The sequence below is a fragment of the Theropithecus gelada genome, chromosome 13, assembly GCF_003255815.1.
Source record: "Theropithecus gelada isolate Dixy chromosome 13, Tgel_1.0, whole genome shotgun sequence".
Lineage (NCBI taxonomy): Eukaryota > Metazoa > Chordata > Mammalia > Primates > Cercopithecidae > Theropithecus > Theropithecus gelada.
The window spans coordinates 84103877-84122154 of NC_037681.1; the positions used below are offsets into that span (position 1 = coordinate 84103877).

General features: G+C 35.1%; 1 protein-coding gene across 1 annotated transcript in view; it reads right to left on the bottom strand.

The window, feature by feature from the left end:
• Positions 1–18278, bottom strand: part of WDPCP (WD repeat containing planar cell polarity effector) — a 479266-nt gene that overhangs the window by 372654 nt on the left and 88334 nt on the right. The window contains exons 2-6 of the mRNA XM_025354043.1: positions 9919–10003; positions 4667–4714; positions 3762–3806; positions 2132–2202; positions 1819–1878 (exon numbers count right to left, since the gene is read on the bottom strand). Of these exons, the coding sequence (XP_025209828.1) occupies positions 1819–1878; positions 2132–2202; positions 3762–3806; positions 4667–4714; positions 9919–9979 (285 nt within the window). The 5' untranslated portion in view covers positions 9980–10003. The remainder of the gene's footprint in view (positions 1–1818; positions 1879–2131; positions 2203–3761; positions 3807–4666; positions 4715–9918; positions 10004–18278) is intronic.

Consider the following 18278-nt stretch of genomic DNA (forward strand, 5'->3'; position numbering starts at 1 on the left):
TTGCTTCAACCCAGGAGGCGGAGGTTGCAGTGAGCAGAGATCGCGCCATTGCACTCCAGCCTGGGTGACAGAGCAAGACTCCATCTCAAAAAAAAAAAAGCAGACTCATTAGTACACCAGCCTAATTAACCAATTAGATTACTGTAAATTACAAAAGTAATTTTACATATATTTTATCATGAAAACTCCCTTTCTGAGTTGAATTAATATAATAGTGAGGGACATTCTTCTCCAGACATCCCTTCATCAGACACACACACAAAATTACTATTAAATTAAAATTCATTAAACCCTATCTAAAAATGATTGTCTATTGGGATGCTCCACTGCATATTTTAAGATGCCCAACATGTTGCAATTTACCCTGTGTGATGGGTAAGGGTGGAGGCCATGAGACATGCCTCTTACTATAGGTGGCAGGCTTGCCCTCCAGTCAAATAATTCTGACCTGTTTTTAACGTGAGTAATGGCATTAAAAACTACAAGTTTGAGTTGTACTAAGTTTGAAACTTTCTAGAGCATATTTTGCATTCAAGTTTTAAAATCTGATTGAAATGTACTATTATGCAAATAAGCTATAATTTTTTTAAATTCCATCCTTTTAAATAGTAACCTAAGGCAAATTTAAGTACTATGATTCTAAAAATGCTAATTCACCCTTGTAAAAGATCTCTGAAAAATAAAAATGTATGCCAGTTGAGAAGGTAACTAGTTGCCTCCATGAGTAAAGGTAGACTAGTTTAGACAAAAAACGAGGAAAAACTAGAATCCACAAAAATGATAGTATATATTCAAGTAGTAGATTAAGATCTGTTTATAATTGCTACAAATTTGATGTTGTAGCTTTATGAATAGAACTATGGGCCTAAACTACAAACAAGAATAATTACACAAAATAAATCACATTGTAAAAAATAATTTAAATTAATATAGGAATATTTGATTCAATATATCAGTTACAATTATTATTCGAACTAATGCAACTTCAATTCCATAGATGACTAATAATTATTCTTTTTATCACAAGTATATTAAATTTTTCTAGACATATAGTACTTTTTAAGCCTATCAGAAAAGCTAAAGCATTTGTCATTATCTTGTAATCAGTGTACACTAATTATTATGTCCTGAATCTACCCATTCAATACTTAGATCATTTGTCCAGGCCTTAACACTACTGTCCAATAGAACTGTCTGAGATGGAAATGTTCTGTATCTGTACTGTCCAATATGATAACATGTGGCTATCGAACATTTAAATGTGGGTAGTGCAACTGAATAATTTTTTTATTTTATTTAATTATTCAGTCACATATGACTAGTGGCTACCATAGTAAACATCATAGCTTAGAGGGTTCAAAAAGTAGGACCAAATGTCTTGTTATCATAGGTCTAACTGTGTGTAGTTGGCTTCTTGATCTGTGTAAGCAATGATATTCACAAATGCTTACAAGAATAGTATGCCAAAAAGTCTTTTGCCCTGTGGTTTCATCTTCACTCAAAAATATTATTAAATCTATGCCAGCAAACATCTACTACAGCATTCAGACAACTTCAAACAAAAAAATACAATATGAAAAGATTTTTATTAGTGTTTGTATGTCAGTACAACTATACTGATTAATACTGATTAATGAGCCTGGTGGCCTGTGTCAATCTGTCTAATGTTAGCTCTAGAACAAGTAGAACTCAAACTATGAAATAACCACTGCTAAAAAAGTTTTTGTCTATTACCTAACATAACACAAGAATACCAATTACTACATAGTTTTCAGCTCCATTGGTTAAACACTACAAAGGCTTGTCAAACCATTTTACCTGACAGACATATTTGTTCTTCCATTTGCTCAGCACACAGTGACTGTTTTGCATCAGCTCCTGAAGTACAACAGAAAAAGAGAGAGCATAGTTGGCTATACACATTGTCATTATCAGTTAAAGTGCCTCTGATTTGCAAGCAAAAAAAGATCAACATGCCACACAAAGATGCAACTGTTTTGGAACTCATCACTGGACAAAAGCAAAGCTATCATCACCATGAGAGTTGATCCTTTATGAAAATTAAAGCTGTTGAAAGATGTTTTAAAAACAGATTTGTTTGTTGCCATTTTTGAAACTTTTTGAAAGATACCTCCAACTCTTTGAGTGAGTCTCGGAGTTTTTCTGGGCGTCTGTTTTTGAGCGTCCAAGGATAATCTCGTGCTGGCAAATAAAACATGTACTACAGTTAGTTAAACAAGATTTAAAAAGGAAATTCTGCTTAGCAGTGTGCCTTAGGAAGATTAAAATAAAACACCTCTATAATTGAGAGGAAGTGGGCTTCATTTCCATCATCAAATGACAGCCTTTTGAAAGGCTTTGTCATAGGAACAGGATTTTTACCACAAAACAATCTCCCTAATCATAATTTTACGATGACAACCAACAAGACTTGGAGAATCCCAGGGAAAGTTTGCTAGGCTTGTGAATCAAGTAATTCATGGTAAATGATGTACTCTTTGCTAACTTTTTCATGTAAATAATTAAATGTTGAATCCAAAAGAAATTCTAAATTCTACAAGTAACCTACTCAGACCTAAAAAAAAAAAAAAAAATTATCATGAGTAAATGAATATAATGAGCAAAGAAATAAAATAAAATGAAAAGAAATAAAAAATAAAACTGTACATAAAAATATATGAAGTTAGGCATTAAAGCTCCACATTTTAAAACTATGGAAAAATCTGAGGGAAATCCAAGTTTTAACAAATTAGGCCCTAATAGTGCTCTTTTTAATTTAAAACAGTTCTCTTTAAAGTATACACCACAATTGAATAATGATAAGCCTTTGTTTTGCTTTAAATAAATTTAATTGAAAGATAAAATTATTTAGTAGAGTCATCATGTTAGCCTAAAATAAATTAAAAATAGTTCTGCTTAAAATAATTTAAAAATGTTAAACTCATATCTATTTTATCAGAAAAATGAATTCATCTTTGGATTCTCCTCATTAATAATTCCAAACAAGAGTTACATGTGTATTTGTGCTTATGTGTGTGTTGCATGTACATATACATATGTAGTATACATAGATACTTAAATTTGAGAGTAGACTTGCTATATATCTTATTTCAGCAAATGAATTTGGGTCTCTAAACAATTTTGATGTAGAACGTATGTGCAAATTTTTAAATCTGTGTTGCAGCTACTAATACATTATTTTTTAAATTAAATGTCAGTTCAACCATTTAAAAAACAAGAGAACAAATGGGATTTTCAGCTCTAGCTATAATCCAAAAAAATCTTAATGTATATTTAATTTATGTCATTAAAACCGTATTACATTGTCGCCATTATATATATAACATATACTGGAGATCAGAAAAGACTAGAGTGAATAAAATGCTAATACTGATATTACAAATATTATTTTCTTAAAAATGGGTAAGACATGTTAACAATTTAGGCAAAGTATGAATAATTAAATGTTACTATCAGAATTTAAGCTTGGTATAATTATCTTAAATATACTAACATATAGTTCATTATGAAAGTTTATGTTTATATAAACATACATTTTATCAAAACTGAATAGAGACTTCAATGGTCTAAATTAGAAAGGCCTGACAAATACAATTGTTACTCATATGTTTATATTTCTAAGTAATGGGAATTTAAGAAATTTGGAGGGAATAATGTTTCCTCTTTGTTCCAGATGAATATTTTATAATACTGAACTTTCCAGTTTTATAATAATTCCAAAAAATATAAAGTAAGCTTACACTCTGCCAGCTTCTGCTTTTCTTCTAAGTTACCATGCTCTGTCGCTGATATTGTAGCAGAAGGGACAGAAAGAAAAAAACAAAAGTAGAATTTATTTTTATTATAATGCCTTACATTTTAATATGTACACGTATAATGCATTATTAACATTACATGCATTATTGAGATTAACAAATTATGCTTAGATTCTAAAAAGACAGTTGAAAAAAAGGCCATAATTTGGATGTTTTCATTTCATAGAGATATTTCCTAAATTTGCAGTGAAAGGGCACAACAGCTGGACCAAAATCCTGAGCTTCCAATCTCATCAGATAGGAAAGAGAACTGCAACAGAGCCCAGAACAGAAGCTGCTTCAGTCTGTCATCAGAACCATGAAGTCAGCCTATTAACCACTAAGCTAAGCACACAGGATGCTCACACAAGCCCACTTCAACGGAGACCAAAACAGGAAGTAACTCTAGCTAGAAAGACCTTTTGGCCCATCATAAAACTTCTGGGATTAACAGGATTAATCAGATAAAGAAAATTGATCATTCACTCAGAAATGCCTATTTCAGATATCAGGTGAGGATCCAGGAGGCCAGCATCAGTAGGACCCATGCATTAACAATGCCCTCTACTGGGACACTGATAAATAAACGTGAATAGACTGCCCTGTTATCAGCCTGATCAGCAGGAAAATGAAAATTTTCATGTCCTTCTACAGCATTTTTTCGATACTACTTTATTTTATATAGAACAGATAGATATCAACCTCAGCATTTTTCTAAAGAATTGAAGGGACTTTTCTTAAAATTCTAGAATTTATCTAAAGCTCATAAGAAGAGCGTTTTTAATGGTCAGTATTTCATGGTTTAGAATATTTAGTTAATAAAAATTAATTGCACAGAATAGGTACTTTACCTGGTGGATCTTTCTTGTCATAATACTGGTAAATCCCAATGTTTCTATCTATAGAAAGGAAGAAATAACATTAAATTATGATTAAAAAGTCCCCAAGAATAAGAAGCCAAGCCATACTATATTAGGGGAAGGGTAGGGAAAAAAGCAGAAACAGTCTCCTTATGTTACTAGAAATAAAATGGCTCAAAAGCATCTGGAGATGAGTTCATGTATTCTAGGGATATGCAGAAACTGGAAAGTTTATCAATCTAATGAGAAAAGATTTACACAAAACTAGAATGGCATGAGAAAAAGATTAGTAAAGAACTGAAATCAAGAAAGACCAAGTTTTCTCTTTCACACATCCTCTGATATTTTTCACAGGACGCTACCAAAAGGAACTGCCACTAAGCAATGCCAAATGAAATCAGTGGATGGAAGAAAATGCCCTGTTGGATTCTGAGCTGTGGTTTTCTTTTCTCCAATTTAGCTCAAGAGTCTAGTTCTTATCCTATGGCATTTGGGAGAAATCCACAGAAGAAAAAGGGAAGCTTAGAGGAAGGTTTGGATAAATTATTATCTGAAACTTGTTTAGGCAGGGAAAACCCCTTCTAAACCTAAATTCGGACACTTTGCTGGGGCTACCTAAGAAGCAAAGTTGGGCTTCCCAGATGTCAAGATTCATTTAACCAAGGAATTATTCCAATTTAAATATAAGATAACAAAATAATTTTGTCCATTTTCTTCATATCTATGAATAATAAAATATTTCTTTCATTGAAGGAACATTTGTTTTCTTCCATACAAAATAATTCTGTTACTAACATAAGGATAAAGAGTATAGGTGGAAGCAGTACAGGCTGCCCCCTAGTGACTGACTGCTCCAGACTTTCTGAAACTGAATGATAAAACTTCAAAAAAAAGTATTACTGCTATAATTAACTTTTCAAATATAGTCTTTCAAAATAGTCAATTGCGTGTACTTGTTAAAGCTCTATTTTATTCATCATGCCATTAGTAGAGGCATACAATTTTAAAGAATGCAGTTTATGTCTACTGGTTAGACTGACTATATCTAATAAGGATTTATTGTGAAAAATCATGAGTAGGACTTCTTGGATACTGATATTTTAATTGTTGTCCTGGATGGTGATTTTATGGGTGTTTTCACATTCTGATGGTTCACAACATAATCTTATGATCTTTACACTTTTCAGTACATACATTATACTTCAATAAAAAGGCTATTTTAAAATCTAAGAACCATAGGCACTACATATGCAGACAATATCTCTATTAAAATATTCCACCCTATAATTATACCCATCATTCCATACATCCAAATATATGCCACAAGTTCTAGAATAGAACTATGAAGATCATAAAGAATCCTGAATTATTTGCACAAGTCTGACCTACTGCATCTGGCCCAGAGTGGGATTGTCAAAACGCAAGCAGAATAAGGAGAGCATCCAGTTAAGAAAACCTGCCCTACAATGGGTGCCAGAGCTGGATGAGGAAGGTGTCCATTCAGAGAGTCAGCCTGACACGGTGTGTTGGAACTCCAGCAGGGTAAGAACATTCTCATGAAGCAACGGCCTGGTGTGGGTATTAGAGGCTAAACAAGGTAAGGAGAACATTTACATATGGGGGCAGCCCAACATGGTATATCAAATCCACATGGGGTGAGAAGGGTATCCATACAGGGGAGGGAGCAGCCACAGAGATAGTGGATTGACTGCAAACAGGGTGACTGATTAAGTAAATAAATAAAAAATAGGGGAGCTCCAGGTGTCCCATTGTCTGAGAAGAAAAATACAAATATGGAAAGGGAGAAAATTAGAATGAACCCTATGGTGGTAGATAGGAATGAGATGTACCAGTGTGAACTCATGGTTTCAATATAGAGAGATAGATATAGAAATAAATGTGGATGTAAATATGTGTGTATACATACACACATACATTCTGCAAGCTCTGTCCACTAAGAGGGCCTGGGAGCAGCAATACTCCAATAATGAGTGCACCTAAAGCAGAACTTGGCTTCTAGACACCCTTACCCTCTAAAAGGAATAAAGCTCCTTAGAGAAGTGACCGATTCCTAGGCTAGGAAGAGGAAATTACAACATGAGTCTGGAACATTTGTTGTACCAGAAAGAATTAAAGTGCTCCAATTTTGACAGGGACATGTCAAAAAGACACAGAAGCCAGCCTGAAGAGGGTCCCTCTGGCCACATCAGGGACAATTTAAACATCAAAATAAATAATGAAATAAAATAAAATAATGATATGACTATATTATTACAACTGCATAAAGTGGAAAACTTGAATCCACAGAGATAAAATAAATTGATCATATATAATAATATATTTAAAGTGTGATGAGGAACAGAATATTTACATAATTTCAAGGTACTTCCCTATGAAATACTTATCACAAAGAAAAAAGTAACTTCGCAGTGGAGAAGCCTTGCAGACACTATCTTATCAGGTAATCATGAATATCGTCAGGAAAGGGACAAATTGAAATTATGCACCACCTGATAGGATGCACTGAAATGTATAACCTGAATCTAATTGTGAGGAAATTTCAAATACAACCAAATTTAGGATCATCCTACACAATAACTGGCCTAATATCTTCAAAAATGTTAAGGTCATGAAAGTTTAAAAAAAAAAAAAAGAGAAGAAGGATGAAGGATAACCCAGAATGAAGGATACTAAAGAAACACGGTAACAATGCAATGTGTCACTGTAACAAAATCCTTTTCCTAAAAAAAGAACAATGATGGGACAATTGGTGAACTGGTCCATTTAGACTGAAGTACATCATTATTAATTTCCTGATTTCAATGGCTATACAGTAATGCAGGACAAAATCCTTTTTGTAGGACATATACATGAATGTATTTGGGGTGATAAAGCATCAGGCTACAACTCTCAAATGGTTCAAGAAAAAAAATTCTCTGTACTGACAATTTTTCTGTAAGTTTGTGATTATTTCAAACATTTTAAAAATAAACATCGAGCATAATGACAGCACATTAACAGGGTTACTAATTTAGTCTAGATAGCAGGAAAGGCTTCTCTAAATGACTTAACAAAGCTGAGCCCTAAAGAAGTAGGATTCACAAATGGTTAAACAGAAGAATGTCCCAATAGAGAGAACGGGTAGGCCCTGCAAAAATGCAGTTGGGGTTGAAGACTATTCCCATGGGGCTACTGTGCACCACTGTGTGATTCTTCTCTAAAAACCATTCACTGACTCAGAATAGAAAGAACAGGGACAGAAAACTTGAGGACACACAGAGGGGTAGGGAAGGCATTTGCTGGGCATAAACAGAAGACGAGGGGTAAAAGGGGATCAAGATGGAATAGCTCAGACTTCCAACTATGGGGTCCAAGATGGGTAGGAAGATAAGTGAAGAAGTCCCAATGGACTAGGAGAATGTCAAGCGATTAAAAGACTGACCATCTTGAAGAAGCATAAAACCTAGATATATGAGAATAAGGGAAAAAGATGAAAAATGGGGAATTATGATTAGAAAAGAAAACATTTCAATTAAAGATTTCCACCAGCAGTAAAATAAGTTCACTTTGGGATTTCTTTTTTCTATTTTCTGAGATTTCTTTACACTTTTGAATTTGGAATTTTTTCTGCAATGTATTTTTAATTTCCAAGAGATTTGTATAATTTCAAATGTTTTCTGAAGCTTCTGTTTTTGTTTCTTGCTTCACGGATTTAGTATTTTTCCTTAGGTCTCTGTTGTACTTTTTTCCCCTCTTCCTACATTATCTCTGTTTCTTCAGAGATCCATTCACCTATTCATTTTGTTTTATTTCCTGTTGAAGATATTCCTCAAATATCTGGTGATCCTTAGTTCTCTGTTTGTATTTACAAGTGAGGCACTAAAAAACTGATTGGAAGCCCTGTGTAGACAAATAGAGCTTGCCAACTGGTGAGCTTCACTGATCAGGCAAGGACCAGGGTATTTCACCAAAGAATTCCCTCAAACATCTATGTACAAAGGTCTTCTTTCTAGGGTCATTCAGTCATTCCAGAGAGGAATACCTCAAGCCCCTTCTTTCTTGGAAAGTGTACAAATAGGTATGACATTCTCAGAACCAAGTGGGATTAAGAAGACCTCACCCATAAGTATGTAGGCTTCCTTCCATTTCATGCCTGTTTTCTGTTCAGCAGGTCTTCCACTGCCCCTGGTGTTCCCAACTTTAGAGCCTCCTTAATTAAATATTTCCACAGCATGAAAGGTATCTCACAAGTTCTTCTGCAAACTTTCACGTCCCTTTACTGTCGCTCTCATGATACATACCATCTTCTACAATATCTGGCTCCTCAAATTTCTGTATCTTTCCAGAATTTTGAGTCATAAATTGGCTGTCACTGGAACTCTCCTCTGCAGGCAATTTATATTCAGGTTTTACAGCTCTGCTAATTCCTCTTTCCCTCCCATCTTCCAAAATTTGTCCAATTTCAGTTGTCCCCTCTCTCGAAAGGGTTTATGCTTTCTTTATTTGTATTCCTTTATTGGCATTTTAGAAGAGTTTTAGGAGGAAGCAAACGAATGTTAAATCTACTTTAACTGAAATTTCAATCTATTTACATTTTAAAGCAGATAAACTTGATGAAAATATCACAATCATCCTTAATTCTATATTTGATATGAAGAAACAATACTTTGTAAGGTAAACCATTTTCTTAATAATGATGCTTAAGTGATATAAATAATATTCTTCTCCTAAATACAAGTGTTACTTTGTATAATTAAAGATTTTTTAAAAGATATTTCTTATAAAGTATACTACATCCTATGTTAATAAGCATTATTAAAACACACATATTATTCTCCCCCCCAAAAATGTGAAAAACAAAGAACATGAAAATAATTGTACATCTTAGCTATAAGTTTGAAATGTTATTTTAATATCAAATAGAAATGCCTTTACCATTAGCTACCCTGTACATATTTATGAATATAAATGTTAATATGAAGAATCCCAGAAAAAAAATTGAACATGTGTGTATCTTGAGAGAACAAACATTAAGCCAATAAGATTAATTTTCAAAACTGAAAACCTAACTCAAGCTATAAATATTAAGTTAGTAAGAGTAATTAAAAGGAATTGTTTTTCATTAAGAATAAAGAAAGAATGCAACTCCAGCTGGAGAATTCAGACTCTAACCTTTGCTAGTACTTATTTATAATGGTGTAACATATTTGAAAAATATTGAAATTAATCCAGAGCTCATTTACCCGCAATGTGTAAGGTATTCTTCAAAGACCACAGGTGCAGTTCAGTCAAGCAGAAAGACATCTGATGGCAGAAGGAATCTCTGTCCTGTTTAAAAAATAATTAAAAAGAAGTGCCAATTAATTATCTTCTATTGCCAATAAAACCAAGATACCTTAAAAATAGTAAAAAGAATCATTCGCCACAACCGTTATTTGAAATATGGTCTATTAGAATAAACATGCTCTAGTGTATCCTTGGTTAACCATCCAGAAATAAACTCTAGAAAGAGGAAAAATACACTCCTTTTCCTGGATTTAGTATGTCATCACATTGAGAAATGTGGTAAGAAGAATATATATAGTATTTAGGTTTTCAATAGCATATGTTTGGTTAAGGCTCTGAGTATATTTAGAATTATTTAGTATTTAAGCATTTTTTTTAAGTTTTATTTTTAAGGAAAGGAAACATCTGTTGGTAGTTATTAAGTACAAGCACATTTTGTGGTGCATCTTTGGTATATAAAGCAAATATTTACAATATCCTACATACAAACAGGCTAATTAAAGTGAAATTTGCAAAGTAAATGGTATATAGTTACTATTATAAGAAACATAATTACTTAAAAGTAAACTCTGAAACCACATTAGCATTCAGCTTAGTATGTTAATCTGCATGTCATGATGGATCCAGATATTTTATTCTGTGGGGTTTTTTTTTGAAAAAACAAGATGGTAATAATATACATCTTTATTCCCCCTAGCAGGGGCTAGGGATGGACACTATCAATACTTTTCTTTTTAATCAAATACTACCTCATCGATTTAGACTGATTGGGAGAAGGCTAGTCTGCATTAGAAAAAAGGTCAACATTTTACAAATGTTTGAAAGGAATTTATATAATTTTCAAATGTTTGCTTGGAAATACATATAGTACTACACTGTATTTATGTTATCCTACATATTAGAAATATATACAATAATTTAAACTATGGACATTTTATTTATAGAATCATGAAAGAAATGTTCTTTCCAGTAAACTTCTGAATGATGAAGTTTGAAAAATATTTTAAGACATTTTAATGGAGGAAAAATCCTTCAGCTTCTTTAACATTAGGAGTGACTAAAAATATTTCCCATAGTATCCATATGGTTGATAATCCGAAATAATTTCAGACATAGTACAAACTTCCTTGGCCTGCCCTTCATCCTTACATTTATGTGACCTCAATGCACTTACAATCAAGAAACAGATGCATGTTGAACTAATGCGATACAGTATGCTACGGACTGAAACAGCAGAGTGAAAAATGTGGCAGCACAGAAGAGGGGCCCAATCCTGACTGAACAGCTGGGCTGTGAGAAAGCTCAGAGAAGTTGTGAAATGTTAGTGGGTCCTCAAAGAAGGATAGGATTTCACCAGATGATGATGATGATGATGATGATGATGATGATGATGGAGAAAAAGATGAGGAAGAAAATGATGGTGATAACAACAGACAACACTTACTTGTTCTGAATATTTTACATGTATTAACTCTCTTAATCCTCATAGCTACTCTTTGAGGTAGTACCATCAGTATTCCTATAATGAGGAAACTGAGGCACAGAGTGGTCACATAGCAAGCAGGTGGTGAAGGCTTTGGATCTACACAGACTAGCTCCAGAGTCTGTTTGCAACCACAGTATTCTACTGTATTGGGGTAGACAGAGTTATGGAAGGGAGTATATATAGTATATATAGCATGACCCGGTCGGGTGCAGTGGCTCATGCCTGTAATCCCAGCACTTTGGGAGGCCGAGGTGGATGGATCACGAGGTCGGGAGATCAAGACCAGCCTGGTCAACATGGCAAAACTCCGTCTCTACTAAAAATACAAAAAATTAGCCGGGCATGGTGGCAGGCGCCTGTAGTTCCAGCTACTGGGGAGGCTGAGGCAGGAGAATGGCGAGAACCCGGGAGGCGGAGCTTGCTGTGAGCTGAGATTGCGCCACTGCACTCCAGCCTGGGCAACAGAGAAAGACTCCATCTCAAAAAAAAAAAAGAGATGGCATGACCCAAGGATGAAAGTAGATTAAGGTGCACAGTGGATAGTGATAGAAAGGTGAAGCTAGAAAGAGTAAGGAGGAAACAGGCTACAATAGTAAATTTGGGGTTGATCTGAATTTACTTTCTTCCATGCATTAAATGCCTTTAAAGGTAAGAGATGAAATAAGGAATCCCTCAATCCCCAGATCTGCCCTGCTGTGCCTAAATGCTGGCTGCCATTGTATACAGGTTTGGAGTTGGAAAGCTAGTGGACTGCATTACTAAGAGAAAGAATGCAGTTCATTATCAGCAAGCAGTAGAGAAAAAGGGATATTAAGCTAGTTACTAATTTTTCAGTTAAACTGAGTATTATCTTTCAGAGTTGTCACTTTGGAAGTGACTCTAGTGAGCCTACTATTACTGAAAATGTTTCCAATGCAGTGTTCTTTGGAATTGCTTTCAGTTAGTTTTATGAGGCTAATTTTAGAATTGTCATCTTACAGTTAAGCTTTTTTCTTAACTAAAATACTTACCGTATTAGAATATGTAAACTGCAGCCTTTTCATTTGGAAATGTGAGGTCTGGAATGTTTATTTTAAAATATCAGTTAATGAATTAAATATTTATTTTTCATCTATTTAGCTTAATGTGTAGATTCTAGAATCTGCCTGCCTGTTTTCTTATTCTAATTTCTCAGCTTAGTAGCTAACTTGGACAAATTACCTAACTTCTCTATTTCTAAGAGTCCCCAGCTATAAAATGGGTATAATAAAGTACCTACATCAGGACTGCTTTCAAGATACACTTACTCAATTACCTTAACACTGCAGTTGCTGCTTGCTGTTACTCAGTATATCTATCACTATGCAAATTTGTATGGAAAAAAATAAAACAATAAATATGATCTCTGACCTTATGTGGTAATCTCACAGTATGAAATAAATAACTACTAAGTACAATAGGCGGTTTATGAAGGAAAAACATCCAGATGTGGAGAAGTTACTATACAAGAGAAGGTATTTGAATTAGGACATGCAAATGGGTTAATATTCCATTGCAAGTAAGAAACAAAAGAGATGGTAAAACAGGTGTATACTTCCTCTGACATTCAGAATCAAAAGTCACCAACTTCTATACTATACTAGAAAAAAAAGTTATATTCTCAATTTAGTTTTTATTCAGATACCAGTGATACTAATTTATGACAACTTGCATAAGACAAGGCTGAAGTTTAGCTGTTTGTTGCTATATAAAAAGTCTTATCATGTAAATTAAATACAGATAAAATTTTATAGATAAAACCAAAAGACTGCACCTTTACTTACACATCAAAAGAAGATAACACTTGAAATTCTGTATTTCAGTTTAAATCAATTTAGTAATAATTTGTCAAAACTTTCTCCTGATAACAGAAATGGAGAGTGTAGTGTAGTTTTCATTATAATCTACACTGGCTATTTCTAAGAGGCAGAAAAACACCTTTTACTTGAAAAACTGATAGCTCCACTCCCTATATCTTCATTAAGTTTGAAAGTCCTAAATTAATCAAAAATTATAGTGTTTCAAGGAGAATAAGCAAAATGAGATCTGTGAAGAGCTTCAAAGCCAAGAGTCAAGCCATTAATTCTCTACATTTGAACACGGGAAATCCTGAGCATAGTACCGTATAGAGTCTATGACCTGGACTTGTCTTCCAGCTCAGCACCCACGATCCATATGTAGGTCCAATGGTGGTGGGAAGACTGAGAAAAATATACAAGATATTTCTCAAAATGCTCTGATGTACAAACAACACTGTTCTAGTTTCCCATTAAAAAGCACAGGACGAAAGAAGGAGAGAGACATTCTTCTCCTACTTATTAAAGGACCCCTTTGTGGCCCCACAAGGGACCTATCATATAAGGATGGGGAAGCTGGCCAGGCGCGGAGGCTCACACCTGCAATCCCAGCACTTTGGGAGGCCGAGGCAGACGGATCACTTGAGGCCAAGAGTTCGAGACCAGCCTGACCAACATGGCAAAACCCAATCTCTACTAAAAATACAAAAATTAGCTGGGCATGGTGGCACACACCTGTAATCCCAGCTACTTGGGAGGCTGAGGCAGGAGAATCTCTGGAACCCGGGAGGCAAAGGTTGCAGTGAGTCAAGATCATGCTACTGCACTCCAGCCTAGGCGACAGAGTGAGACTCCATCTCAAAAAAAAAAAAAGAATGGAGAAGTGGCTGCAGGAAGTGGTGTGCAGCAGAAAGTAAGCAGGAATGGTGAATGTGGTGGTATCCAGACAAAGCAGAATCTGTATCCAGCAAAAGCAGACATGGGTGGTCAAGGAGTGGCCTGTATCATCTGAAGAAATAGCAGCAATAATTAGCAAGTAGTGGGTTCATGGATGAGAAGAAAATGGCCAATGTCCATTAGTAGATGACTGGACTGGTTTATCAACAAAACGTCACAACTCTTGTGGATTCCCCAAGATCTGTGTGATTAAGGAGGGAGCTTTGCAAGTGGTCATGCATTAGCGGGGGAGTGGGGAGAAGACAGTCAAATGTGGGTTATTCATCCTCCTTTTTTCCTTAACTTCAAATATCTCCCAAGAAGATCAGGTAAAACTAAAGAAAATTAATGGAGTAAATAAAACAAGTGTGTAAAAATCTATAATAATAAGTAGATGGGCAAGGTGGGAGAGGACCAAATCAATATCCTTTTTAGTCTTCAAGCTTTATATGTCCTGCAGGTTTTTTTAAAGGACACAAGCTTTTTAAAGACCTCTAAACATCTTGAATCTTACTCAAGTGTGCCACCAGTTAAAAACAATGCTGGTAATTTCCTGGTTTGAAAAATCTGCCTGGAGGAAGTAGTCAAGACTAAGCTTGTGTTATTCAAATATTGTATTTGTGTATAAATAGTTGTTTTGCAACCCCATCACAAAGTAGGCAAAGGATATGAACAGACATTTCTCAAAAGAAGACATTCATACAGCCAACAGACACATGAAAAAATGCTCATCATCACCGGCCATCAGAGAAATGCAAATCAAAACCACAATGAGATACCATCTCACACCAGTTAGAATGGCAACCACTAAAAAGACAGGAAACAACAGGTTCTGGAGAGGATGTGGAGAAATAGGAACACTTTTACACTGTTGGTGGGATTGTAAACTAGTTCAACCATTATGGAAAACAGTATGGCGATTCCTCAAGGATCTAGAACTAGAAGTACCATTTGACCCAGCCATCCCATTACTGGATATATACCCAAAGGATTATAAATTATGCTGCTATAAAGACACATGCACACGTATGTTTCTTGCAGCACTATTCACAATAGCAAAGACTTGGAATCAACCCAAATGTCCATCAGTGAAAGACTGGATTAAGAAAATGTGGCACATATACACCATGGAATACTATGCAGCCATAAAAAAGGATGACTTTGTGTCCTTTGTAGGGACATGGATGCAGCTGGAAACCATCATTCTCAGCAAACTATCGCAAGAACAGAAAACCAAGCACCGCATGTTCTCACTCATAGGTGGGAACTGAACAATGAGATCACTTGGACTCGGGAAGGGGAACATCACACACTGGGGCCTATCATTGGGAGGGGGGAGGGGAGAGGGATTGCATTGGGAGTTATACCTGATATAAATGACCTGTTGATGGGTGCCGACAAGTTGATGGGTGCAGCACACCAACATGGCACAAGTATACATATGTAACAAACCTGCACGTTATGCACATGTACCCTAGAACTTAAAGTATAATAATAATAAAAAATAAAAAATAAAAAAAATAGTTGTTTTGAAGGAGAGAAGAAAAGAATTTCAGAAGAATGCTGAGTTCTGCATTTTCAGAAGGGGGTGTGGGCAGGGATTAAAAAGGTAGTGAAATAGTCAGGGGGCATCTACCAAAGTAAGCTGAGCAATGCTGCCCCACTTAGTGCCCTTTTACATTTCTCTGATCAATAAAACCCAATGTACATGGCATAGAACTGTAATAAAAGTAGCTATATTGGGAGAAATGAATGAAAGAATGAATGAATAAAACATATAGCAAGTTGTCCAACTATTTAATATTGAATAGGAAAAAAGAATTATCCAAATGAAAATAGTAGAATGAAAAACCCAAACAAAAAATCACCCATAATGTAACTTCATTTATTTTTAAACACCTTTTTAACTTTTACAATTTGCTCTTTAATTATATAAGGCTGTTGATGACAGTCTCAGAAGGCCACTTTGAATCCAAGCTTCCTACATGAGACAATAAACGGCATGATTTAAATTAAGCTTCACGTACGTTTAGGACGGCTGCTCTTTTTTATACAGGGGGCAATCTATGATTGCCCAAATTTTGAGGACAGAGATGTGAGACTCCTAGAAAGCCCCTTTTCACTTTCTACTTACATCCTTAAAATTTTTCAGTGTTTAATACCTTCACTCCAATTTGGGTTACATTAGAGTAAATTAATGTTTATTTATCTTAAGAATAATTTTACCATATAGACTAAATTTTGAGAAAGTAATATGCAAAATAGAAATAGTTTCACTAGTATACTGTTGATAATCTCCTTTTGAAAAATAAAATATATGTTTTAGAAGTAGAGATTACTTGCCACTGAATAAATCTGCAAAATACCTGTACTCTCCCCAGGGTACAGTATGCTATGCAGTTCCCCAGTTTAAGTCAGCTATTTTGGTAGCCATGGGAAGGACAGGAAGCTTGAGGGCAAAGAAAATCCAAATGTGAAACATGATAGCAAAGAAAGAATTAAGAAATAGAAGACATTGCTGTAGTTATAACAAGGATAAATCATAGCATGGCATCAATAAGACATTTAACATGGATGTATATCAGCAGAAGACTGCAAAGAACCTAAGGTAAATAAGGAGACCTCAAGCTTAGACTAACCTATTGTACCCAAAGAATGGAGTACTAGAAACAATGGCTCATTTGTACCTCACAGGACCTTATGAGATTTAAATACCAATTAAATATCACAAACACTTTGAGCACTTTATGTATATGTTTACTGAGTCACAGATACAAAGTTTTATAGAATGGGCCTCTACTATCAAACACCATATAATCAGGGTAGCAGATAAAATAATCACAAAAACAATATGAAGTGTGTGGTAAGTGCTAATTTGGTAACATAAACAAAGGGCTAGGGGGGTTCAAAGGGCATTTGAGGATTGTCAGATTTTGCTAGAGGGAGATAGATAAAAAGGAGGGAACAATACCCAAAAGTATAAATTAGAAAGATGCAAGGCTTATTTGAGGAATAATAAACAATCTGATTTGGTGCACAGGTAGAAGAGATAAATCAGGGCCATAATAAGGAAGTGTTTGCCAAGCTCACGAATTAGGACTTTATATTTGCTAGGTAGCTAACTAGGAGTAAGGAAGTTTCTAATCTGGGAAGGTATTTTTAAAAAGAATAACCAATAGATCAGAATTGTTGTTGGAAGATTAACTGGTAGGTAAAATATTGGAGGAGTGAAGGCAAGTTTGATACAAGTGACCTGTTAGAAAGGTATTAAAGGAACAGATAACACTAATATTCAGTAACAAAGACCTGAATTGGGATGGTGGCAGCTGGAATATAACGAAAGAAAGGGATGTAAGTGATCTTTTGAAGAAAGAATCAACAGCATATGGGCACCGATGATTTCTAAGAGACAGTGTAAGGGAGTAAGAGAGAAGAATCTGGAGTGACCATCAATGGATGGGGATCTGGTTACTGCCCATATAGTGCCCCTTGCCTTGACCATGCCTTCACTGAACGGGCATGCCTGCATCATCATGTGCCCAGTAAATGGGTGCCAGTGCATTCCATCTGTTCACAATGACTGCCTCAACTACTCAACCCCAGACCTCAATGTTCCTAGCTACTAACCTGGCTACGTGGTCTCCTATTTTACTTCTACCTTGCCCCTCAGTTTGTAACTCTGGCTCTTCTTCTTAAACTGTGATTCAACTTCTTCATCCTGTCAAAGAACCCATGAATACTATTCTTTTCGCCACACCTAGTTCCCAGGAACCCCTTACCCAGACTTATTCCCACCTAGTTGATCCTAGTTTCAAGGGCAGGACTTGGATTGAAACACACATAGAAACAGGTTAGTCTAGAAGAAGAGCAAGTTTTGTTAATAAGTTGAATTTTAGACTCAGTGGGAGATAAAGGTACAAGGAAGTGCTCTGGGTAGATATGCCTAGCTGGTAGCTAGAAATACAGAAGAGAGGCCTGGACTACATAAAAACTACTTTGGAATTTTCTAAATAGAGAGTAAAGCCATTGAGTAAGATCACAGAAGAAACATAAAGTCAAAGATAGATAGTCTGGTAATTCT